The 27,724-nt window shown below is 39.8% G+C and overlaps 1 protein-coding gene across 5 annotated transcripts in view; it reads left to right on the plus strand.

The window, feature by feature from the left end:
• Positions 1-27,724, plus strand: part of LOC101434341 (zinc finger protein 596-like) — a 103,073-nt gene that overhangs the window by 42,110 nt on the left and 33,239 nt on the right. For 3 of the 5 annotated variants that reach the window (XR_011648171.1, XR_011648173.1, XM_058292490.2), the window contains exons 2-3: positions 6,568-6,681; positions 24,542-24,825. Coding sequence is in view for 1 of the 5 variants with exons in the window: in XM_058292490.2 (XP_058148473.1) it covers positions 24,814-24,825 (12 nt within the window). In the remaining 4 variants the exon portion in view is untranslated. The remainder of the gene's footprint in view (positions 1-6,567; positions 6,682-24,541; positions 24,826-27,724) is intronic. The other 2 variants (XR_011648172.1, XR_011648174.1) reach the window with 1 other exon arrangement.

The raw sequence follows: 27,724 nt of genomic DNA on the forward strand, positions 1-27,724 counted from the left end.
TTAATATACTTTGAAGGAAAATAAATGAGGTTCATAAGCAAAGCTTCTAGATGACTCACTTCTCAACCTTTTGGCTAAAATCAAGTGTATTATCTGTTTTTTTCAGGTTGAACTTTGTGGGGTCTATAATAACTGAGCACTGAAGGTAGAAACACACAGAGAAAGACAGCTGCAGTTTTCACCCTGCGATGTGAGAGGGGTCTGGGGCACCTACAGCTGCAGAAAGCCAGAGAAGCCCCAAGAGGCTAGGCCCACAGAGCAGCTCAAAGCTTTAGAGATGAGCCCTGCCATGTGTTTGATTGCCCACAGCTAAGCTCAAGGAGAAGGCAGAGACCCAGATGGAGAGCTGCCATCAGGCCTTGCTGTGTGTAGGACTCTAGGATCCAACTAGCAGCCAACCTTTGATGAGAAAGCATCTGTGGTGAAGCCTTGATTTTGACATTTTCACAGCCTTTGACATTTTCACAGACTCTAAGCTTTTACCCTAACAAATTGCCTGTATAAAAGGTAACACATTTCTGGTGTTTTTTCATTGCAGTATTTGCAAACTAATATACCATATGATCTGGCAATCCCATGCCTATATACCCAAAAGATTCGAAAGCAGGGACTTGAACAGATATTTGTGCACTGATGTTCATAGCAGCTTTATTCACAACTGTCATAAGATGGAATGAATCCCATTGTCCAATAAATAACATAAAGAAAATGCCATGCATGCACAACACAATGGAATATTATTCAGCCATAAAAGTGAAGTTCTGATACATGTTACAATGAGGATGAACCTTAAAAACATATTAGCAAAATAAGCCAGACAGAAAAAAGACAAATACTGTATGATTTCACTGATATGAAATAATTAGAATAACAAACTCATAGAGTAAAAATTTAGAATATAGGTTACCAGGGACTAGGGTGGGTGTAGGCAATAGGGACTTAATGCTTAAAATGCACAGAGTTTCTATTTTGGATTATGGAATATTTATTTTGGTAATGGATGTTGTGGATGGTAACACATCACTGAATATAATTAATAGCAGTGAATTATATATTTGATGTGGTTAAAAGGAGAAATTTTAGATATTATATATAGTATAAAAAGGAATAAAAAATTCGTGGAAGTACACATCACAAAGAGTAAACTGTAAGTTAAACCATGAGCTTAGCTAATAGTTCAAGTATAAAAATATGCTTTCTTCAGTTATAAAAAATGTGCCACACCAATGCATATTGTGATTAATAGTGTGGTATTTGAGAATCCTGTATTTTGTGCATTGCTGTTCTTTAAAAGCAGAACTACTCTAAAAAATAACATCAATTTTAAAAATTAAATTGACAAAAATGAGAGTTAAGACATATTCCGACATAAATTAAAGCTGAAATAGTTTTCACTACTTCCCTGTACCAGCTCTGTAAGAAATCCGAAAGAAAGTTATTCAGGTTGAAAGGAAAGGACAGTAGACAATAGATTGACCTTACATGAAGAAATAAAGATCTCCAATAAATAAAACATCATGGAAAATATAAATGATGTTAATATTGTTTTTTAAATCAAATTTATTAAATATATTAATAAAGCATATAATCCAGAGTGTACAATCAGTGGTATTTGGTATAATCATATAGCACTACTATGGGTAATATTGTTTTTATTGGGATTATTCTTCCACTTTTTTATACTACAGTACCTAAAATCTAAATATATGAAAATTAGTAATAAATTATTTTGGACTAAGAGTATACACATAGGTAGTTTGTGATAATAACTTCATGACAATGGGGGGATGGAGGGTATAGGAACATAGCATGTATATGATACTGAAGTTAAGTTGATATAAAAACAAGTAAGATTGTTACAGATTTAGGTTCTTAAATTTAAGTCCCATAGAACACTCATCCACTGCTGGTGAGAATGCAGAAGGATCCAGCCATTCTAGAGGACAGTTTGGTGGTTTCTCAAAAAAACTAGCTATAAATTTGCCATATGACCCAGCAATTCCACTACTGGGTATATACCAAGTACAATTGAAAACAAGGACACAAACCGATATATGTACACCAATGTTCATAGCAACACTATTCATTGCCAAAAGTTGGAAACAACCCAAATGCCCATCAACAGATGAATGTATAAATAAAATGTGGTATATACATACAATGGAATACTACTCAGCTGTAAGTATGAATACAGTACAGACACATGTGATAACATGGATGAGCCTTGAGGACCTTATGTTAAGTGAAGCAACCCAGGCATTGAAGGACAAATACTACATGACCTCTCTGATAAGAAATAAGTAAACCAAGCTGTTTCAGAGAGCTAGAGACTGGATGATAGGCTTAAAGGAAGTTGAAGGGGGAAGAAGGTTGTGAGCTGACATCTACATGGGTGAAGTCTATGATAAGCTGGAGGTAAGTATTTGTACAGGGAAGAGATAAAATGGGGATATGGGGATATCTTTAGGTGGGGCTTTGCAGGCTTGAGGCAGGCCAGGGATGGGAGGATGGGTCAGATAGCACAAGAAATTGGGGGGAGGGTGTGGGGAACATTTGAACATAGAAGATTGTCAGATATGTAGTTGAAACTATAATGTTGGGAAAACTCTTTAGAAAATATAATAAGGAAGGTTACCTGTTTAAGATGCTTAAGGGGGCACATCTGACACAGGGCAAGCTTCTAGGGAGTGTGTGAGTGCTCATTTTGTCATAGTGGGTTATATCATTGGGTGGAGACCCATACAATGAAAGTGAAGGTATACCCACATCCTGGGGAGGACTGATGTTCTCAAACAGAGGGAATTGTATCTCAAGAGAATTGGTGGCTCCCAAAGGGTTAGTGTAGTCGAGTATGTTAAGCCCTCACCATTGTTGCAAGTATCTGTGAATATGGTCCTTCAAGTAATGAAGATTGGTTGTCACTATGGGCCCTGAGGGGAAGGGGAAAGAGATATTGAATAGATGGAATCAGTGTAACTGTGGGGGCAGTGGAAGTGTTCCGCAAGATCATGCAATGTTGGATATAGGACATGTTAAATTACAACAAAAATGTATAAAAGTCTCTAGGGTAAAATGTAAACCATAATATAAAACATAAGATAACGAAAATTGTATAATCCAAAATATAAACCATAATATAAACCCAAAAGAAACCATGTTTGAAAGCTATGTTTCAATGTCTGTACATCAGCTGCAGCAAATATAATATGAACATGTAAAAACATCATTGCTGGGAAGGGACAAAGTATTTGATGTTGGATATGTGGGAGTACCCTATATTGTATATGTGAATTACTGTGATCTAAAATTTTTGTGAAGACAAACTTAATAATTAGAAAAAAAAAAAAAAAAAAGGATGTAGACCCTGAGGAAGAAATGAAAGAAATTGCCTTGCCACTGTACCTACCAGGCAGCACCTATTGCAGTGATGAAAGGCAAAACTTCAAAAACAAAGCTTTTTCATTTTGTTATTTTTTGACACCCCAATTTATTTTTTCTTAATTTTTCTAAATTAGTATGTATTCTATATCTAACCTTTAAACCCATCACTATATTACATTTTACTATTAATGAAACTTGGCAATATGTTAGGCCTCATTTTTGAAGAAGTTTTGGACCACAGAGAGGTTCAACTATGACAGGGGAAGAACACACTGGTGTGGGGTGTTATTGATGTGGAGCACATGGTTGGGAGTTCGCCAGGGCATGTATACAGGGTACATAAAAATGTTTGGATATTTTCATAATAGTTACAGTTAGAAATGACAACTGAGGGAGTGCTGAGTTCCTAGGCAGGGGAGCTCTATCACATTCCCCAGTGGAACAGCAACAGTCCCCCAAATGCAATGGCAAAGACCAGTAAAGAATGATGGTCCAACAATGAGCCCTTGACTCTGATAACTATGCTTATGAGCTTGTACGTCTGAAGTATTTACTAGGCCTCGAGCTGCAGGGTGCCTAAGAGTTACCTCCTGAGAGCTTCCATGTTGCTCAAATGGTGCCACTCTCTAAGCCAAACTCAGTATATAAATGCATAACCTTCCCCGCAGCATGGGACATGACTCCCAGGGATGAGCCTTCCTGGCACCAAGGGATTACTACCAAGCACCAGCTGATGATGTAACTAGAAAAAGACCTTGGATAAAAGGGTCAGCTCAGACCAGCAGAGTATCTCAGCTGACATGTAATATTAGGTGTTAAAAACTGCTTTTTTACCTTGAATAAAAGGGGGAAATGGAAAGGACAAATGAGTTTATATGGCTATGAGTCTCCAAAAAGAGTCAGGAGGTCATCAAAGGGGTCGCGCTTACGCACACCTCAGCAGGGTCCCAGAGACAGCCAAAGTAGATACAACCCCAGGTAATGGTCCTCCTGAGGGCTACAGAGCGCCACAGGTTCTATGGTCATGGCAGATGGCTCTGGAGTTCAGTGCCATGTCAGTTGGCCCTACTTTGGAGTTTGTGTTCCTGAGTGTGATGGAGTTGGACTCAGATGTGACCTTTTTTTGCATTCCTCTTCTGTCACTTTTACTGGACCTGTCGTTGGCACTGGAGTTGGTATATACTTAGAAGACCTGAATCTCTGGACTGTCCATGTGATAGCCAGGCCCTGAGCCTCAGCAGACTTGCAACTCTTACCCTCTGGGTTATCAGACTTACCCTGGCCAGCTAACAGGGAGGTGAAGAAGGTCAACCACCACACCAGGGAGCCAAGAGTGCCTACAACTGCAAGCAGGAGAATTGTATCCATCATCCATGTGGAATCTAACCCCCCCTCGATATAGAAGTGGAGTGGACATAACCATCTCAGGGTCCACAGGATGGAGGAATAGAGTATGGATTCGAGTGGACTACTATGGAACTATTGTGATTAGTAATGGAAAAAATTGTAGCATTGATGTGGAGAAAATAGCCATGGTAGCTGCTGAAGATAGGTAGAGGGAAGAAGAGATACGATGTGGGGGCATTTTCAGGACTTGGAGTTGTCTGGGTGGTACTGCAGGGACAGATGCTGGACATTGTATGTTCTGCCATGGCCCACTGGGTGGACTGGGGGAGAGTGTAAACTACAACATAAACCATTATCCACATGGTGCAGCAGTGCTCCACAATATATTCATCAGATACAATGAATGTCCCACGATGATTAAAGAGGTTGTTGATGTGGGAGGAGTGGGGTGAGGAGGGTGGGGGGGGGTATATGGGAACCTCTTATATTTTTTTAACGTAACATTAAAAGAAGAATAGAGAGGGGAAAAAATTTAAGTCCCATAGTAAACAGAAAGAAAAAAGTTGAAAATTTTATACAGAAAATGAGAAGGATTTCTTAAGTGTTCACTATATAAATGGGCAAACGACTTGAATAGGTCAAAGGAGGATATATGATTTTAAAAGTACACGAAAAGATGTTCAATATCATTGTATATTGGGGAGATGTAAATCAAAGCCACAATGAGATATCATGTCACACCCACTAGAATAATTTTTATTATAAAAAAGGAAAGAAATAAGTGCCACTGAGGATACAGAGAAATGGGTATATTGGTACATTGTTGGAGCCAAATTCATAGAGACAGAAAGTAGAGTACAGGTTGCAGGGGAAAGGGAGAAGGGGGAGAGGTGGGGTTTAATGCAAGTACAGAGTTTCTGTTTCAGGTGATGGGGAAGTTTTGGTAATGGATGATGGTGAGGGAGACACAGCATTGAGAATATGAACAGTCCCCCCAAAATTGCATGTTTTGGAGTGGTTGAGATGTGAATGTTCATCTTGCATATATGTTTCACAATGAAAAACAAAAGAAGGAAAGGAACACAGAGAGAGATAAAAGAGACCATACGTAAAGACAATACATACTCTCAGACTATTTAAAATTGGAGGAGAAAAATGCCCAAAAGAACATTATTGGGACCTATGAGAAAACCAGACTATAGACTCTAAGTTTTATATCAATGTTAAATTTCATGAAATACATAACTGCTCTTAAACTGATTATATAAGTGAATATTCTTATTAATAAATATACGTGGAAATATTAGGTGTTCAGGAAGGATGATGTATATGCATCATTCTCTCAAATGTTTGGAAAATACAAAGATAGATGGATAGGTAAACGGAGAGAGAGAGAGAAGATGATAAAGCAAATATGGCAAAACATTACTAGTTGGTGGATCTGGTTACCTGGGTGAATAGTAGGTTTGAGTTCTTTGTATAGGGTCTAAATTGCTTTTGCAACTGTCCTCTAAGATTGTATTTATTTGCAATTTAAAAGTTTTAAAAAGTTATTTTGAGCTCTTATTTACACCTGCTGCCCTCTCATCTCCTTTCAATTCAAGTTGAGATCAGAGTCCACTCATTAGCATTCCTTCTCAACATATTCTATTTTCACCCTATATCAACTGGGGTTTCAGTCCAATTCTTGTGCATCATCCTTGGGAACAGTGCTAATATTCTCATCAAATAAAAATCTCTTGAAATTTTATCAGTCTTTGTCTTCTTTCAACTTGAGCAGAATTTTATTCCTGCATATGAAGCCCTCTTTTACCAAGACACTTTTTTCTCCTGTCACAGGTTAGGTTCCCAGAAAGCTGATTCTGACATGTTGTATATTGTGGAAGATATTTATTTGGAAGTGCTCTTGTGATCAACATTGTGGATTGTGATCCAGTGCTCCAGTTCTTCAGTGTATGTATGAATCCCCTGAAATCTTGTTAAAATGCAGATGCTGCTTCCATAGGTCTGTGGTGGGGCCTTTGATACTACTTTTCTACCAAGTTCTCAGACATGCTAATAATGCAGATCCACCTACCATACTCTATGAGTACCAAGGCCCTGTTTGGGGTGTCAGGTTCCTTAGAGAAGTTGTTTTCAAACTTGGAAGACTTTTGGAATCACATCTGGGCTATTCAAACTCTGAACACCCAGACTATACCCAGGAACAATTAAATCAGAATCTCTGATGATAAGACCCAGGCATTAGAATTTGCTAAAGCTTCCAAGATATTTCAGTGTACATAGTCTATTGAGTTCCATGCCCTTAGAATATGTGATGCAGTAAGGGAACATTTATATAAATATGCAAATAATTATGAACACAATTGTGTATATTAATAAAAGGAAAATTATTTGCATATATATCTGCATGAGCTTAGATAACTCAGTGTTTAGTGATATTTGCTACCATATTCAGATTTTTTAAATCCACTAAAATTAGGGAATTAAAGTGAAACCCTTGAATCCCACTCAAATATAAATTCAAATTCTTAGTTAGAAAATAGTGAAGTTATATGGTACACTGTAGGGTACTTAAATTTTAACTTTTCTTCCTGAAAGATCAAAGTTATAAATGAGACTTCCCATTTTATCATAGGAAAGTTACTAACATCTTTAACATATCCTAGAGAGTACATTGTTGCCTCTGCCCTACCATGGCCCTTCTCCATCCTTTGTCTCAGTAACTTGTTCTTTTTTGTCACATTTATGACCATTAGAAAATTTCATATTTCTTCATCTTCTCTTCATTTTAATGTTGTATCTTATTAGAGAAGGTGTAGTACTACAGAAAAATCATGTAAAAAACACAGCATTCAAATACCTCTCTTGTTGACACTTTGCATTACTGCAGAACATTGGTTACAGTTGATAAAAGGATATTAAAATAGTACTCTTAGCTAGAATTGATAGTGTACATTAGGTATATTGTGCTATATACCACCCTGTTGTTACCAGCTTATATTAGTATTGTATATTTCTTAAAACTCATGGAAGAACATTCTTGTACTATTAACCCCTGTCCATTGTCCACAACAGGGATCACTGTGTTACACAGTCCCATGTTTTAGTTTCTAAGTTTCCTTCTAGTGCCAAAACTTCCCCTTTAACCACATTCACAAGCAAATTTCAGTGCTGTTAATTACACTAACAGTAATGTGCCATCATCACTGCCATCTATTCGCAAACCGTTATAATCAACCTAAATTGAAATTCTGTACAAATTAAGCATGTACTCCCAATTCTCTACATTCAATCTATCCCCTGGAAACTTATATTCTAGATTCTATATTTATTTATGAGTTTGCTTATTATAATTGATTCATGTCGGTGAGCTCATGCAGCATTTGTCCTTTTGTGTCTGGTTTATTTCCCTTAGCATAATGTCCTCAAAGGACATCCATGTTGAATGCATCAAAATTTCCATTTGTTCGTGTGATGGTTAGGGTAATGTGTCAACTCAGCCAGGTAATTATGCCCAGTTGTTTGGTTAAGCAAGCACTGGGCTAATTGTAATACAAGGACATTTATGGACTCTATTGACCAGTGACTTTACTGCATAGATAGCTGATTACATCTACATCAGTCTGGGAGATTGCCATAAGCAATGAGTGATGGTTTATCCAATCAGTTGAATGCCTTAAAAGGGGAAGTGATTTTAGCATTCGGGTAGAATTGCCAGCTTGTCTTTGGATAGCCATTGTCTCCTGGAAACTCATCAAGGACCTCCACTGGAGTTTTCACTGGAGCCATGGTTAGCAGCTTGCCTGTAGAACCTGGGCTTGTGCTTCCCCACAGTCACGTGAGAGACTCAAAACTGCATCCTATTGACTGTTGATTCTGTTTCCCTATAGAGAACCCTGACAATACAGTTTGTAGAGCTGAGTAATACTGCATTGTGGTGATATATATATATATATATATAAAATGATATGTGTGTATATATATATATATATATATATACACACACACACACACACACAATTCGTCCCTTCACTGGTTGATAGACATTTGGATTGCTTCCATCTTTTGACAATTGTGAATGATGCTACTATGAACATCAGTGTTGCAGGAGAAAAATGATGTTCACTGGGACACAGAGACTGATGAGTGCAGACAGAAAGTTTATGGGGAAGCTCTCCTAATGGAGGGGGTCTGAAGAATAGACTTCAGCCCACCCCTGGCAGAGGCAGTCATGAATTTATACAGTACATCTATAGGTGGGAAAATGTTTAGTAAGTGGGAAGGGGTTGGGGCCTGGGTAAGATCTGAGGGCCAATGGGAACTGTAGAGGTGAATTTTTTTCTTGTATGGCTAGGGGTTGGTAACTAAGGGTATTGGATTCTAGGAATGCAGGAGGAATTGGTGGTGCCATGTGGCTCCTTTGTCTATTCTTGTGAGGAAATAAGCTGTATCTGAGCACATAGGCTATGGCTCATTCAACCAATCACATAGGTTTTGGATGGGGGCTGCTATATGTCATAGGAATGCAAGTCACTATTAACCATTTTAAACCTTGTGATCAGTTAATCATTATAAACCTTGTAAAGGAGAAATCTCTAACATTCCTAACTTTTTGGTTAAATATGTATATATGGTAAGGGATTTAAGTAGGAGTGTAAGGTGCTGGGTGGATGGAAAGGTGAGGAGTTTGGGGCATTGACTCCATTTAGCTACTTCCTGCTGCCAAGGGGTGGTGAGGGGTTCCCTTCCATTCTGCCCAATGGGTTGTGATTTCTGGCTCTGAAGAGCCTGGCATTGGCATTCACACAGCAGAAAGATGCCGTTCACATATTCCTGAGTTGTTGATAGTATATTTTGGCATATGAATCAGACAAGGAACTATAAGACAAGGGCTAAAGAAGCAACAATAATATCAGGGGTAAAAAGACTGATTTCAGGGGTGAGAAGAAATAAGAAAGAAATGGGGATAGGCACAATTGATTTCCATAGCTGTTATCTTGGGTCCTCTGGATGATTTTTATATTTTCTTTTAAAATTTTGAGATTTTTCTCTACTTGTCTTGTTCTGTTAATATAGAAGCAACAGGTTTCATTTATGATTGCACAGGTGGTTCTTGTGACAGTGGTGAGGATTTTAAGGTAAGTAGGCCAGCCAAGTATGACAAGATCTAACTGGGGAAATAGGCAATAACTCAGTTATCAGGGCTGTAAGGGTGCATTAGGATTCTTAGAGCATTTTCTTTTTTTAAAGATTTATTTATTTATTTATTTATTTCTCTCCCCTTCCCCCCCCCCCACCGTGGTTGTCTGTTCTCTGTGTCTATTTGCTGCGTCTTATTTCTTTGTCCACTTCTGTTGTTGTCAGAGGCAGGGGAATCTGTGTCTCTTTTTGTTGTGTCTTCTTGCTGCGTCAGCTCTCCGTGTGTGCGGCGCCATTCCTGGGCAGCTTGCACTTTCTTTCGTGCTGGGCAGCTCTCCTTACAGGGTGCACTCCTTGCACGTGGGGCTCCCCTATGCGAGAGACACCCCTGCGTGGCAGGGCACTCCTTGTGCGCATCAGCACTGCACATGGGCCAGCTCCACACGGGTCAAGGAGGCCCGGGGTTTGAACCGTGGACCTCCCATGTGGTAGACGGACGCCCTAACCACTGGGCCAAGTCCGTTTCCCTAGAGCATTTCATTTGGACTTTGTGAGGGATTTGGACTTTGTGAGGGATTTGGACTTTGTGAGGTTAGGAAAGGCTAGGGCAGGTGCAGTCACTAAGGCTTTTTTAAGTTTACAGAAGGAATGTTTGAGTGATAGAGTGGCAAATGTAGGTTGCCAGAAGTGGCTTGGTGGAGAGGTTTAGAAAGAGAGCCAAAGTTTGGGGATCCAGAGATGGAAAAAGTTGACAAGCCCTAAGAAGGGAAGGAGGTCTGCTTTTGTTTGTGAGAGAGGATAGTTTCTGATTTATTGGATTCGATCTGCTCTTAGATGCTTATGTGAAGGAGAGAGATGGAGACCTAGAGAGGTTACTTTAGTTTTGAAAAATTGGCCTTTCTTTGGGGTGATGTAATATCCCTTATCTCCAAGAAAATTAAGCAGAATGATAGTGTGGGCTATAGAGGTTTGTAAAGAGGGGCTACAAAGAAGTAAGTTTTCAATATATTGGAGGAGGGTACTAAAGGGGAGCTGGAAGTCAGAGAGACCTTGGTGCAAGTCCTGTCCAAAAATGTGAGGACTGTCTCCACAGCCTGGGGAGGGACTGTCCACGTTAGTTGTTGGGAGTTCAAGGGGTTTTCAGGGTTTGACCATGTAAAAGCAAAGATGTCTTGGGAGGTTTCATCTAGGGGGATAGTGAAAAAGTTGTCTTTGAAATCTATTACAGTGTAATGTGTAGTTTGGGGGGTATGTGGGACAAAAGACTATGGGTTAGAAACTAAAGCAATGATGGACTATGTGGCTTTATTAATGGATTTAAGGTCTTTACTGAGCCAATAGCTTCAATTCGTTTTTTTTCACTGCCAAAATTGGGATGTTAAAAGGTAAATTCATTGGTTGTAGGAGGCTCACGGCGAGTTTGTAGATAGTGGGTTTTAGGCCTTGCTGGGCGCTAAAGAAAGAGGGTTTTGAGGAATGTTTGTGAAACAGGAAGGTTTTTTTCTTTTTAAAGATTATTTTGACAGAGGGGTGGTTTGTCACAATTGGAGGTAAACTGGTATTCCAGACATGGGAACATACTTCTGACTGCAATATGGGAGGATGTCAGAAGGAAGAGGGAAAGGTATGGGTGTGTTGGATAAAAGGAGAAGGAAGTTGGTTTGAGAGAATGGGAGAGTAAAGTAACACAGAGGATTGAAATTTGGACAATATGTCACAGCCTAGAAGAGGTGAAGGGCAAGTAGGGATTACAAGGAACTGATGTAAACATGTGAAATTCTCTAATGAGCATATAAGTGATTTGGTGATTAAAGGAGAAGAGGGGATGCCATTAACTCCCACAATAAAGATTGAGGAAGTAGATAAAGGTTCTGAATATTCTAGGAGGACTGAATATGTGGCTGCTATGTGCTGCAGTGGTTCTCCAGAATGTATTTGCCAGGTGCAGTGGATGTGCCACAATGATGGAAGAGTTTGTTGATGTGGGAGGGGTGGCGTGGGTGGGGTGGGGAGGGTATATGGGGACTTCATATTTTTTTAATGTAACATTTAAAAGAAAATAAGAAGAAAAAAAAAAGGAGATCAGCTTACCTCCAACCTTGATGCTAACGTTCAGTGCAGACATACTGATGGAGACGTGGGGCCATCTTGAACCAGAGACTCATCAGTTGTTTAGTGTTAATCTGAGGAGGCCTGGAAAGGAAGATCCTGGCTCCAGGTTGGTAGAGTGTGCTAGAGGAATTCCAAGACAGTCCACCTTCCAATGATCTTTATGATGACATACCAGGCAATCTCTGGTGGAGGCCTGGGATCAGGGAGGAATGTACTTAGTGCCCATTTTTCTGCACTTAAAGTAGGATCTAGGAGGCAGCCACAAAGAAGAAGGGAGATTAGGTTTTTGCACCTCAAACCTGAGGGCAGCAGCTATGAGGGGAGCTTTAGTCAATCTCATTTCTGTTTTTCTAATTTGGCTTCCTCTTCTCTATTGAATGCGGCTTTAAACAGGGTTTTTTGAGGGATTTGAGGACCTTATTCTATTTTCTGTAACTTGTTCAAATATCTGGATAAGATTGTGTGATAAAGTGGGTATATAGGTATAGTGGACCAGCGTCTGACTCAGGATCTAAATTGGTGTATTTAAAGAGGGACTCAGTTAATCTATTCATAAAAGTGGCCAGATTTTCATCAAGCCCTTGTGAAATCTCTTTAATTTTATCATAACTAACTGCCTTAAGGCAGCCTTTTTCATGCTTCTGTTGTACAGGTTAAAATGTAGGCCATGTGGGGAAGGTCAGCAGACTCTGGCTGATAGACAGTGCTTGGAACTGTGGTGTGGCCTGCTGTGTGTCCATTGGGGTTTTGAGTGTGCATGGAGTTTGTGAAAGCAGTAGCAGCCGCTCAAATGTGTTTTTTTCTGCAGGTGTAGTTGAAGAAGTAAGAATAACGTGTTCTGATATGTGAGAACATAAGAATGGGTGAGGTGTTGGAATTTTTTGATGTATGTGACAGGATTTTCAGAGAATGAGTCTAACCAGTTTTCTATCTGACTTAAATCTCAGAGAGAATAGAATGTGCACCTTAACTATTTCTTCAATTTCTGCTACTTCTGTGAGAGGTAAGAGGGGTGTTGATGTTTGTGTAGAATTAAGAGGTGAAGGGGTTAGCTTTTGTGTTTACAGAGGTCGAAGAGGATGGTGAGGAGGTGGGAAGGATGTAGTTCTCACAAATGAGTATGAGGAGGGGAGAAGGAAGGGGCAGAATATGGCATGGCAGACAGCTGAGGGGCAGAAGGTGGTGGTGAGGGCGAGAGTGGAGATGAAGTTGGAGGTACATACAGAGCAGGTGTAGGAGGGTCTTGGTTTGCTGGATTAAAGTTGAGATTTTCAGGAGACTTGGGAGGTGGGTGAGAGGGAGGTATAAGTTTTTGAGATGGTTTCTGGTGTAAAAGAAGAATTTGGTAAGAACAGGATTGGCTGAGGGAGGGGCAATTTGCTCGCTAGGATGCAGAGACTAATGATTGCAGGTAGAAATAAAGGAAAAAGAGCCTGAATGTAAGGAACTTTGGACCATTTGCCATGCTCTGGATAAAGTTCTCTAAGTTTTAGAGAACTTGGAAATTGAAAGTGCCATTTTCTGGCCATTAACTTTCATTGTTTAATTTGTATTGCGGCCACACAGGTTGAATAGAAAATGAGTTTTTTAGGTTTGATGTTTCCTTCCTGGTATAGAGTTTTAAGATTACAAAGGAGACAGCAGAGAGTCAAGGTTTTTGAGGAGGGGTTTGAAATTGAATTTCCCATTTTAGGTGGTGTGGGCAAGACTAAGGATTTCTAGAAAATAAGCAGGGGAGATTCCGAGTGAGGCAGGCATCCTTGAATCAGTCAGAAATTACCCAAGGAAATGGGAGACTATTCTTGAATCCAGACATCTCTGGAGCCAAGGGTCTCTTTCCATGATGATTCAGGTTTCCTACTCACAGTGGCCCTCAGGGATGGTGAGGATCACTGACCTCGTGATGGACGTAAGATGACCGAATACCTGAAAGTAACTTGTTTCTCTCCTTGTTGCTAGGATACAAAGAAAAGAATTGTATGTAAATCAGAAGGTAATGAAATGCAACCCTCTCTTTGGGCCAAAATCCGCTTTTGGGTGGTCAAGAATATCCAGCTTCAACCAGTTGGCCGGACCTGCACAGAAGCAGCCCCTTGCTGTCCTCACTTCAACTTGCTTAATTAACAGTAAAATTCCCACCCAGGGGTGGAGTTGTCTGCCCCTTTCTTGATCATGCAGTGTATGTGCAAGAGTGATTTCCTGAACATACTAATCATGCAATTATATAACTAGCTATGTGTGTTCATCCATATGCATAAAAACTATGCATAATCAAAGCAAATTCTAAGTAGTAACTTGGGTATTTAAACAAGAGTGAAACTGCAACACGGGGAGTCGCATCTGAGTCACTTTGGACTGGCCTTGGCTCCTTACCTCTGCAGACGTAATAAATGTGAGTTTGCCTAACTCTCGTGTTGAAGTTTTCTTCATGCCAGCTCTGGTTATCCATCAAGGCCCTATTTTGAGGGTAACGCTAGCACTAGGATTTTGGTGGGTTGTGCTGGACAATGGAAAAAGAGAGAGCAAGATCCTCTGGTGGAGAAATCCTTGACTCACCAAGCTATAATTCAGTGTCTGGTGTTGGATGGATCTCGGCAGTGGCAGGGCAGAGATTCATCAGGCTCAACCCACCCCAGTCCAGGCTTTTGGCACCAAGTGGAGGAGAAAAACAGTTCTCACTGGCATATGGAGACTGATGATTGCAGGCAGAAAGACCGATGGGAGTCTGAAGAATAAACTTCAGCTGGCCCCTGGCAGAGGCAGTCATGAATTTATACAGTACATCTATAGGCAGGAAAATGTTAGGTCACTGGGAAGGGGTTGGGGCTTGGGTAAGACCCAACAGCCAATAGGGACCTGTAGAGGTGAATTTTTGCCTTGTATGGCTAGGATGTGGTGGGCTAAGGTTAGTGAATTCTAGGAATGCAGGAGGGGTTGGTGGTGCCATGTGGTTCCTTTGTCTATTCTTATGAGGAAATGAGCTGTATCTAAGCACATAGGCTGTAACTTGTTCAATCAATCACATAGGTTATATGGATGGGGAACTGCTCTGTCATGGGAACACGAGTCACCTTTGTTAACCATTTTAACCTTGTGATCAGTTCATCATTATAAACCTTGTAAGGGAGAAACCTCCAACAAGTGTGCAAATGTCTGTTCATGTCAGTTTTCTGTTCTTCTAGTTATTTTCCTAGTAGAGGAATTGCTGGATCATATGGCAGTTTATATTTAGCTTCCCAAGGATCTACCAAACTGTGTTCCACAGAGGCTGCATCATTTTACATTCTCACCAATAGAGAAGGAGTGTTCCTATTTCTCCACATCCTCTCCAGCACTTAATGTTTTCAGTTTTTTAAATAATGGCCACTTTATGCAGTGTGAGATGATCTCTCATTGTCATTTTTATTTGCATTTCCCTAATAGCTAGTGATACGGAACATTTTTTCATGAGCGTTTGGCCATTTTTATTTCCTCTTTGAAGAAATGTCTATTTAAGTCTTCCACTGATTTGTTTTACTTGGATTGCTTGCTCTGTTCTTGAGTTGTATGATCTCTTTATATAGAATGGAAATCAAATGCTTGTTAGATATGTGATTTCCAAATATTTTCTCCCATTGAGTGGACTGTCTTTTCACTCTCTTGATGAAGTCCTTTGAATCACAAAAATGTTTAACTTTGAAGAGTTCCATTTATCTGTGTTTTCTTTCATTGCTTCTGCTGTGTAAGATTTAAGAATCCACCACCCTACCACCATGTCTTAAAGATGTTTCCCTACATTTTTATCTAGGAGCTTTATCATTTTAATGTTTATGTTTAGGTCTTTGGTCCATTTTGAGTTAATTTTTGTGTAAGGTATGAGATAGGGGTCCTCTTTCTTTCTTTTGGTTGTCGTTATCCAGATCTTCCAGCACCATTTGTTGAATAAACTGTTCTGCCCAGGTGGGTGGGTTTGAAAGGTTTGTCAAATATCACTTGACCATAGATGTGAGGGTCTGTTTCTGAACCATCAATATGGACCCATTGATCTATGCGTCTATCTTTATGCCAATACCATGCTGTTTTTACCACTGCAGTTAAGCAGTATGATTTAAAGCCTGGACGTAAGAGTCCTCCAACTTCTCTCTTCCTTTTTATGATGTTTCTGGCTATTTTAGTGCCCCTTCCCCTTCCAAATAAATTTGATAATTGTATTTTCCATTTCTTTTTAAAAATTGCCTTGGAATTTTTATGGGACTGCATTGAATCTATGTATCAATTTGGGTAGAATTGACATCTTAATGATATTTAGTCTTCCAATCCATGAGCATGGAAGGTTCTTCCATTTATTGAAGTCTTTTAAAAATTTCTTTTATCAGTGCGTTGTAGTTTTCTGAATACAAGTGCTTTACATCCTTGGTTAAGTTTATTTCTAAATATTTTATTTTTTAGTCACTATTGTAAATGGATTTTTTCCTGAATTTCTCCTCAGATTGCACATTATTAGTGTCTAGAAACACTGCTGGTTTTTGCATTTTAATCTTATATTCTTCCACTTTGCTGAAACCATTTATTAGTTCAAGTAGATTTTCCAGGACTTTCTAGGTACAATATATCATTTGTGAATAGCAGAACCTTTACTCCTTACTTTCCAATTTGTATGATTTTATTTCTTTTTCTTGCCTGATTGCTCTAGGTAGAAATTCTAGCACTATATTGAACAACAGTGGTGACAGTGGGCATCCTTGTCTAGTTCCCAGTCTCACCAGGAAAGCCTTCAGTCTTTCACCATTGAGTGCAGTGTTAGCTATGGGTTTTTCATATATGACCATTATCATTTTGAGAAAATTTCCTTCAACTCCATCTTTTGTAGTTTTTTTAATCAAGAAAGGATACTGTATTTTATTAAATGCCTTTTGTGCATCAATCTATAGGATCATGTGATCTCTCTTCTTTGATTATTTAATGTGGTGTATTATATTAATTGATTTCTTGTGTTGAACTGCTCCTGCATGCCTGGTATAAAACCCACTTCATGATGATGAGTAATTCTTTAATGTGTTGTTGAATTCAATTAGAAAGTATTTTGTTGGGGATTTTTGCATCTGTATTCATTAGGGGAATGGGCCTGTCATTTTCTTTCTTTGTAATATCATTATGTGGTTTTGGTATTAGGGTAATTTTGGCTTCAAGAATGTTTTTGGTAGCATTCCTTCTTGTTCAATTTTTTAGAAGGGTTTTAATTAAGATTAGTAGTAAATCTTTATGTGCTTTGTCATATCCACCTGTGAAACCATCTAGTCCTGGGCTTTTCATTTTGGGGAGTTGTTTGATGACTGTTCAATCTCTTTACTTATGATTGATCTTTTATTTTTTTCTTTAGTCAGTGTAGGTTGTTTGTACATTACTAGGAATTTTTCCATTTCATCTACATTGTCTAGTTTGTTGGTGTACAGTTGTTCATTATAATTGATGAACAAATATTTTGAAACATTACTGCTAACCGTGTTCAATGGTTTACCTTTTGGTTTACGTTTTGTACTACACACTATTACAGGTTTTAACATAATATATAATGTCCTGTATCCATCATTGCAAAATCATGCATAACAATTTGAATGCCCTAAAAATGCCCTATGTTCCATCTATTCATTCCTCTCCCTCCCCTCAAAACCAATGGCAACCAGTAAAGTTCCAAAAAAACTTAATTCTTTTTGAAGAATAAGTTTCATAATTATGTGCATTAATATTGATGGCTTGACATATTGGTCTATTCTCTTTTTTTTTTTTTTTTCAATTCTCTACCCTTCCCCCCCCCCAGTTGTCTGCTCTCTGTCCATTCACTGTGTGTTCTTCTGTGACCGCTTCTATCCTTATCAACGGCACCGGAAATCTGTGTTTCTTTTTTTTGCATCATCTTCATTGTGTCAGCACTCCGTGTGTGCAGCGCCATTCCTGGGCAGGCTGCACTTTTTTTCACGCTGGGTGGCTTTCCTTATGGGGTGCACTCCTTGCGTGTGGGGCTCCCCTATGCAGGGGACACCCCTGCGTGGCACGGCACTCCTTGTGCGCATCAGCACTGCGCATGGGCCAGCTCCACATGGGCCAAGGAGGCCTGGGGTTTGAACTGTGGACCTCCCATGTGGTAGGTGGATTCCCTATCCATTGGACCAAGTCTGCTTCCCTGGTCTATTTTCTTTTATTAGCACTGCCCATGTCCTCAAGAGATTCTTCTTCCCCACTAATTGAGACCATAGCACTACTCCACAGGATGGGAGCTTAGTATTTTCTTATTTATTCTGTGGGTCTCCATCTACTGAGGTAACACGCTATGACAAGATGAACACATTCATATTCCATAGGAGCATGCCCCATCTGTGTCTTATCCAACATTACAACACTCCCGACACCCTGCACCAGTAACCCTTCCCTGCCATATTAGCCAAAAGAACAGTCTCACCATTGTAGTTTTAACCACAGACCAATACATCTCCATATTTCACCTGTCTCTTCCTCCAACCCTCCCACCATTTCCATGGATATTCCAACCCAACCCCCTGACCCTACTCACACATTCCTGCACTCATATCCCTGCACCACTATGACCCATATCCCCTGCCAAACCTCCCCCTTGCACCTTATCATAGGTTTTGCCCATATTGAGCAACTGCTCACCGTGCTGTACTTCCTTTCTGTCTCCTGATTTCTGCTCAGTTTATTTCAGTCATAGCAGTGATTATGCAATATTTATTTATCCATGACTGCCTTACTTCACTCAACATAAGGTCTTCAAGAGTCAGCCATGTTGTCCCATGTGTTAGTGCTTCATTCCTTTTTATATCTGAGTAATATTCCATTGTATGTATATGCCACAATTTGCTTTTCCATTCATCTGTTGACGGATATTTGGTTTACTTGCAGCTTTTGGCAATTGTGAATAAGGCAGCTATAAACATTGATGTGCATATATCTGTTTGTGTCCCTGCTTTCCATTCTTCTAGGTACATACCCAGCAGTGGGGTTGGACTGATCATATGGCAGGTCTACAGTTAACTTCCTGAGAAACTGCCAAACTGTCCTCCACGTTGGCTGCACAATTCCATATTTCCACCAGCAGTGGATAAAGTTTCCCTTTCCTCCACATTCTCTCCATTTTTAGTTTCTCTTTTTAATAGCCACCAGTTTAATAAGTGTAAGATTATTTCTCATTGTGGTTTTGATTTGCATTTCCTTAATAGCTAGTGATGTTGAGCATCTTTTCATGTGCTTTTTAGCTATTTGTATTTCTTCTGTGGAAAAGGTTGTGTTCAAGTCATTTGCCCATTTTTTAAATGGGTTGTCTTATTTTGAATTTGTAGGTCTTCTTTTTATATGCTAGATATGAGTCCTTTATTGGAGTCCTTTATTGGATAAATGGTTACCAAATATTTTCTCCCATTGAATAGGCTACCTTTTCACTTTCTTGACAAGCACCTTTGAAGTACAGAAGTTTTGCATTTTAAGGATGTCCCATTTATCTATTTTTTTCCTTCATCACTTGTACTTTGGGTGTAAAGTTTTTACGAAGACATTTCCTAAATACAAGATCTCATAGATACTTCCCTACATTATCTTCTAAGAACTTACTAATCTTAGCTCTTATATTTAAATATTTGGTCCACCTTGAGTTAATTTTTGTTTAGGGCATAAGATGGTGATCTTCAGACATTGTTTTGGATATGGATATCCAGTTCTCCCAGCACCATTTATTAAAGAGGCCAGCACCTCCTATCATTTGGGCAGGGATAGAACCAAAGGTGCTCAACAAACCAGTCCATTTAGGTCTAAAGCACCTGCAGTTACCCAGAGAGGCTGAGGAAACACAACTCCCCTCCTATCCTATTGGAGGGCACGGATGGAGCCCAAGGTTTCTGACTATCCCTTCTGTGCTGGCAAAAAGTGCCTGCAGTTGCCCAGAGTGGCTGGTGCAGGTCCTCCCAGGTTCCTCCTTGCCAGCGGTGGTGCTGGAGCCTAGGCTAATGCTGCAGTCTGGTCTGGGTGGAAAGACACCTGTCCCTACCAACACTGATTTTCAGTCAGCCCTACTTCCCCTCATGCCAGGGGCAGAGTTAAAATGGCAGCTATCAGCTTCTTTCTGACTTGGATAGGTTCAAACTTTAGCTGTTTTTAGGATTATACTTCAGCCAGCAATCAGTAGCTAAAGTTAATGCCTGACCATCTCTTCCTCCCCCATTTTTGGGAAATGGAGCTTCTAACTCCAGCCACTGAATAGCTCTTGAAGTGGCTTGTGCCACCAGTGGAGGATGACACTGGCCTCTGCAGCATGGCATACTCTACTCACAAATTTTCACTGAATGGGCAATCTCCTCCTCCCTTTCTTTCAGGCGTGTTGCAATATGCTCTTCTGCTCCCATGAGTTCCCCCCAAACTGCTTTAGATAGCTCTGGGTAATTACTAACTACCTTATAGGATGGGCTGACTCTTGAAGCTCTGTACTTTATGCCATCTTGCCCCAAGCTTCCATTTATTTTTAATCTCAACCTTCCTCCAGTGAATTCTATTTCTTTGTCCATATCAATCTAACATATCTGGTCCTCTGTTACATCTCACAAACACTGAATATTTCTTATTCAAGAGAATGAGCTGCAAATTATTTATTGAGTTAATCCACCTTGAAATTTATCCTTCTTGGTGGCTTTCTCTCTTTTTCCCCCCAAAATTTTATAAATGACTTTATCTTTTCCATTTTCTTGTAAATCCAATCAAAATAAACAGGATGTGTCCTGAGGAGTGAATCCCTTAATTGGTTCAGAGTCTGTGCAATCAGTGTTTGTTCCCTGCAATGAATCACTTATTACATTTATTAAATGTTTTGCCCTATACAGGGAAAATGTAAACAGGTTACATTTTCTGATAGGAAAAGAAGCTTAACATTTAACTACCTTGGGTGAAAAGCAAAGGTTCCTTGTCTGTGGAACTTGCCTCAGAATTGCATTGACCTTGGGCGGCGGACTTGGCCCAGTGGTTAGGGCATCCGTCTACCACATGGGAGGTCCGCGGTTTAAACCCCGGGCCTCCTTGACCCGTGTGCAGCTGGCCCAAGAGCAGTGCTGATGCGTGCAAGGAGTGCCCTGCCACACAGCGGTGTCCCCGCATAGGGGAGCCCCACTCGCAAGGAGTGCGCCCCGTAAGGAGAGCCCCTCAGCGTGAAAGAAAGTGCAGCCTGCCCAGGAATGGTGCCGCACACACGGAGAACTGACACAACAAGATGACGCAACAAAAAGAAACACAGATTCCCGTGCCACTGACGACAGCAGAAGCGGACAAAGATGCAGCAAATAGACACAGAGAACAGCCAACCAGGGTGGGGGGATGGGGAGAGAAATAATAAATAAATCTTTAAAAAAAAAAAAAAGAATTGAGTTGACCTCAATGTCCCTTATCTTTTGATCCTCCAGAGTTGTCCAATGAGATGTGAGATGGTCTTTCCCCATTATCATTTTTTTAAGACTGTCAGTTTCCATTCATTGTTTCTATCAAAGTAGTATCATAAAACATTTAAACTTTTTTGATATATGGCTTTTTACTTTCCCAGTTACTTCAACTCTCTTGTCAATAAAGGTTAACTTTTTCAAAAAGCAGCAATTAATGGGTTATCCTCACCTCTTCCTCACTCCTTAATGAATTCTTTTTTTTTTTTAAGAATTTTTATTTATTTCCCCCTCCCCCAAGTTGTCTGCTCTCTGTGTCCATTCACTGTGTGCTCCTCTGTGACCGCTTCTGTCCTTATCAGCGGCACCGGGAAGACGCGTTTCCTCTTGTTTCATCATCCTGTCATGTCAGCTCTCCGTGTGTGTGGCGCCATTCCTGGGCAGGCTGCACTTTCTTTCGCACTGGGCAGCTTTCTTTGCGGGGCACATTCTTTGCGTGTGGGGCTCCCCTACGCGGGGGACACCCCTGCATGGCACGGCATTCCTTGCGCGCATCAGCATTGCGCATGGGCCAGCTCCACATAGGTCAAGGAAGCCCGGGGTTTGAACCACAGACCTCCCATGTGGTAGACGGACGCCCTAACCACTGGGCCAAGTCCATCTCCCTCCTTAATGAATTCTAATGTGGTTTAACCTTCTCCGCTTAAATGCATTACCCCTAAGAGGCTGGTTAGCTCCATTAAATGCCTCTTAATCCTGTAAGATTCCTCAACAAACTTCCTGATTTCCTCCTTCTAGAATTCATCTGTCCTGATCTCCTATATCACAATGTCTCTTGGATTTTTCTGGCCCCACTTCCTATATGTTTGCAAGCTATGTGAATGAATAAACAAACAAATATGTGTATTAAAAAACTATATGAGCAACCTGAAGAAATAGCAAAGTTCTAATGAAGGATACAGGGAGAAGGTTATCTCAGGTAGGGGGTAAGTGATGGTAGTATCTCTAAGGAAACGAGAAACAAGCCACTGAAAAAAGCATAAGTGTAATGTGGGAAAGTGAGGAGATTGTGATGGAAATGAAGGATGATTATATTGGTGAGTGCTGAAATAATATCTGCTTTTAAAGTATTTGTGTGTTTCTGAGCACCAATATCAAGTTCATTCCTTAGATTCCTGCTGGACTCATACCTGAATTTTACTAAAATTGAACAAAAATATTTTGTTAAAGTGTCATACCTTAATTATGTTTGTCTTGATTGACATCCAGGTTAATCAGATAGTAATCTCTAGAGGAGGTAAAATTTTCAGATTTCCTGCAGGAGCGGGAGGAGAGATAATTTCTTCAGTTTTATCTGTTTTGGGTTTTGGTTTTTTTGTGTGTGCCTCTGTGTAAAAAAACTAGAGATGTACACTATCATTTTAGAGATGACAATTGAATAAATGCTTGAGATTTTCATGACAGTATATTAAGTGGAAGAGAAAGAGAGCCTAGAAGTGAGTCTTGATATGTTCTAATAGTACTGTTTGCAGAGTACCATTCTGAAAACAAGGGGAAAGAGTGACTAGAATAGGTTGAACACGGGACTGAGATGTCAGAGAAGTCAAGGAAAATTTCTCAAAAGGAGGTCATGACCTAATCCTTCTTTGGTTCCAACGTAGAGACTGACACACACTGAATTTATTTGTGGAGAGCTCATTATTTAAAGGAAGTCATTAGTGATATTACTAAATTAACATTTGAAGCAGTGTAAGGAAAATGTAAAAATGTCCATGCAGTCTGATTGTGAAAGGAAAAACGGAAGATCAAGTACAGGGGAGGAAATTGGTACAGGGGACATTTCATTTCATAATTGAAGAGAAATGAGTCTAAATGATATATGGATAGATTATGACAAGGGAGAGTTTTCTGGTAAAGGTTGCAATTTTAGTCAATATTATTTTTGAACAAACAGGAAAGGCAGGGAATCAATTGGAGACACTCACTGTAATCATAGGTACCATGACCCTTCATTGAGAGAGAAGGAATAATTACTGGGTATGAATGTAGTAATGTAGAGATTATGTTGCTAAACTGAGGTGATTTGTCAAATGACAGTGTTTATCTGATTATTATGAGGTAATCCTATCTGCTGAAAGTAAGGTGGATTGTGAGATTCAAAATTATGGGACTTGAAGTGATTAAGGAATTAGAAGAATGAGTCAATTATCAACGAATAGTAAGTTTCAAAGTTTATGCTCAGTGGCTGTCACTTCTATCACAGAGTTGTACAGTTTAATAAAACTAATTTTTTCTGGTGGTCAGGTACAAGTGGGTAAATTGACCCTAACTATGTTATGACCCTTTATCATTAGTTTTCCTTGAAATTAATATAATTAGTAATGATGTTTTAGAGAATCTACAATATTCAGTTCCTTGCCCATATATTATAATGAAATATAGGGATGTTGCAGCTGATTATAATTAATATCAGACAAGATTTCAACCACCACTTCACTAAAATATCATATTGAACAAATAAATTTTCTTCCAAATTCCTTCATTCTATAACTTCTGTGCCTCCTGATCCTATGAGGATTGTGGGACATGACAATGACATTATGACCCATGTTATTCTGTGATTGTCTGATGCATGGGACTTTCATGACCAGAGTAGCATGATTTGAGACTTTGATTCTTCCTAATTGATCAAGACCTTGAATTGTTCAACCCTATCATAAAATATATTCCTAAGTTTATTGGTTGCTTGGAGTGAGATCTAGAACTTGGGGTTGAGAGAATTTCATTGTTGGGTACCCATGTGAAAGAATGGAGATGATTTAAGACAAGTGTACCCAGAAGGTCAGGTGCAGGGTAGAGCAAGAAGGGAGAGTCCAGAGAACAGGAATGTATGTTGTGAAAATAATGCTAGTCCATAAAAAAAGAATAATTATATCTTAGCAATTCCAGGTTGCTTTCTCTGGTGGAGACCTAATTCCAGATGTGACATGACTGGGAGTCCTATGTTGAAATCAGAGAGGGGTTTGAAAATCTCTGAACACAGTTGGCTAGTTAATACATATAATTCAAATATATCCATATTTTTAATATCTTCTTATTAAATTATATATATAATTCAATTATACCCATATTTTTAATATCTTCTTTTTTAGCCAGAGAAGCCAAGGCCTCATAACTTTTAACACTGGGAGAAGAAAGTCCTCCCCCTATTTCTCTTCAAACACACCTCATTCATGTTCCTATTGATTGGGCTGGTATAACTGCCAGGTGAAGAGTTTGGGATTCAGGACAGGTGGATCCAGAAATTGTGTCCCAAGACTTGAGCCTGAAGTCTTCTTTCTCCGTTCTCAGCTTTGCTAACCTACAGTGTGTCTAGTTTTGAGTGAAAATCCAGAGGAAGACAGTTGTCATCTGAGCTTTGACAATGCAACTACAGGTGAGTAAGAAATTCTTCTTTAATTGAAATTACAGCTCTTTTGCCAGCAGATGGATAGGTTCCTCCTATTGGGATCGAACTTCCAAGTGTACTCAAGAACTACTGAAGGATCAATAAGTAATATCCTCCCCAAATCACAAGTTTGTCTCAACTTACATTGAGATTGTATTTTCAGAAGAGAGGAGAGATGGTTTCTTTATATCATCCAACCCAAGGCCTCATTGGAGAAATAATACATGCGTGGATCACATTAGTGCCTAAAATTTTCTTAAACATGTGGTGCACATAGGTGCTAAAGATGAGTAAGAGCAGAATTTTATAATCACAGGGATGCTGATGTTTTAGTAGGTGCATTCAATCAATCGAGTATTACAGGTGCTGGGATATGTGGCTATGCATTGTTGAGAGTTGCAAAAAGAAGGCTGAGTATGCAAAAAGGAAGGCTAAGCAAGAAAAGAAAATGGGGAATCATTTATTTTCCCCAATTTTAAATTTCTTAAATTTTTGATGGAATATATTTATTTATTTCAAAAAAATTTATAAACTAAAATTCTCCTTACCATGGTTGTTCCCAATTAACAAATTTTTATTTTTTAAATAAAATTTATTCAAATTTAATTCATGCAATGTATAAGTATTACTGTTTCCTTAATTTTGGCTGTGTATTCAGGAGCGGTATGGTAGGTAGAATAAAATTTATGACTGTGTGTAAATTTTTGCATAATTGGAGGGAACAGAAGCAATAAAAGGGCTTCTTTCTCTCATGAATAGAAAGATGAGATGAAGATAGAAGAGAAATTGGTGTCTTTAAGTCCCAGAAAATTTTGAGAATGGGAGTTCTCCTATCAGAGGATTGGTCAGATTAAAGCCTCTTTCTGCACAGTAGTCTCGGGTGTCCCTGGCCTGTGATCCTGAACCACCTGCACTTTATGAAGAACACCTGAGATACATAGAGTTGAAAGACATAACACTCGTTGATCCTGAGTACTGTATGAAACTTTTTCAGTTCTGCAAAATTGTGGATTTTGATTCAAAGATCTCTTCCATTTTAATGAAAAATAGACCTATATATTGAATTTACATAGAAAGCACGTTATACATTACCACATTGGATCTTTGAGCATGTATAATGTATAACATGTTGTTGAACAGTTTTATAGACAGGAAAATGAGGTCATTTTTCTAGATTAATAATCTAATTATAGTCCTTTTTGCAAAATGACTTATAATGGATTGCTTGCCTTTTGAGAGTTTGTAGCTTTACTTGAAATTGGAGAAAAAGTGTTTTAGTTATGAATGCTTGAGTGTAAATTTTATAATCAACATCAGGAAATCATAATTAAAAGTTTATTGGGGCCTTCCCCCCAGCGTGGGACATGACACCCGGGGATGAGCCTCCCTGGCAACGAGGGACCACTATCAACTACCAACTGATGATGCAACTGGAAAATGACCTTATACGGAAGGTTCAATGCGGATCAGCAGAATATCCATGTCTACATAAAATACCATGACTTTAAAATGCTGTTTGACCTAAAGTAAGGGGGAAATGGAAAGGAGAAATGAGTTTATATGGCTACGAGTTTCTAAAAAAGAGTCTGGAGGCTGGCAGAAGGTTTGCCCTCATGCACAACTGAGCAGAGTCAGAGAGACAGATAAAGCAGATACAACCCCCAGATATTGGTTCCTTCGAGGGCTAAAGAGACCCATGGGAGTTATGGTCATGGCCGATGGGGTTAACTACCAGGGCAGATGGCCCCTCTTTGGAAATGGTGTTTATGTGTGATGAATCTGGACTCAGATGGGATCTCCCTTCATAAGACTTTCATGCTAATGTGCTGGAGGTGCAGTTAATGTTGGGGTTTAAGATATATTTAGGGGATTTGAATCTCTGGACTGACAATGTGATAGCCAGATCCTGAGCCTCAACAGACTCCAGCACCTACAATCTGATTTATTGGACTTACCACACTCAGCTAAGATGGAGGTGAAGAAGGACAACCACCACACCATGGAGCCTAGAGTGATTACAACTGAAAATGGGAGGATTGCATCCAGCATCCAGGTGGAATCTGAGCCTCCTCTTGACATAAAGGTGCAATGGACACAACCAATCCAGTGTCCACATAGAAGAGGTGGCATTGGATTGGGAAAAGTGGACATAATGGACAAAGGGTATGGGGAAAGGCAGGAAGAGATGAGAGGTGGAGGCGTCTTCGGGACATGGAGCTGCCCTGGATGGTGCTTCAGAGGTAATCACCGGACATTGTAAATCCTCACAGGGCCTACATGATGGAATAGAGGAGAGTATGGGCCATGATGTGAACCAATGTATATGAGGTGCAGAGGTGCCCAAAGATGTACTTACCAAATCCAATGGATGTGTCATGATGATGGGAACGAGTGTTGTTGGGGGGGGGGGGGAGAGGGGGGGTGGGGGGGTGGGGTTGAATGGGACCTCACATATATATTTTTAATGTAATATTATTACAAAGTCAATAAAAAATAAAAAAATTAAAAATTAAAAAAAAAAAAAAAAAGTTTATTGGGGAAAGCGGGTTGTAACTAATAGGCAACCTATCAAACCCAGGGCCTCCTGACCTGTGTGATGAGCTGGCCCACACGCAGTGCTGATGCCCACAAGGAGTAGGAGCGCCATACCACACAGGGGAGCCTCATGAATAAGGAGTGCACCCTGCAAGGAGAGCCGCCCTGCACGAAAAATACACAGCCTGCCCAGGAGTGACACCGCACACACAGCTGACACAACAAGATGATGCAACAAAAAGAGACAAAGATTTCTGGTGCCGCTGGCAAGAATGCAAGTGGACACAGAAGAACACACAGCAAATGGACCCAGAGAGCAGACAGTGGGAGGGCGGGGGGGTATAAGGGGAGA

Source organism: Dasypus novemcinctus, unplaced genomic scaffold, assembly GCF_030445035.2.
Source record: "Dasypus novemcinctus isolate mDasNov1 unplaced genomic scaffold, mDasNov1.1.hap2 H_1, whole genome shotgun sequence".
NCBI classification, from domain to species: Eukaryota; Metazoa; Chordata; class Mammalia; order Cingulata; family Dasypodidae; genus Dasypus; species Dasypus novemcinctus.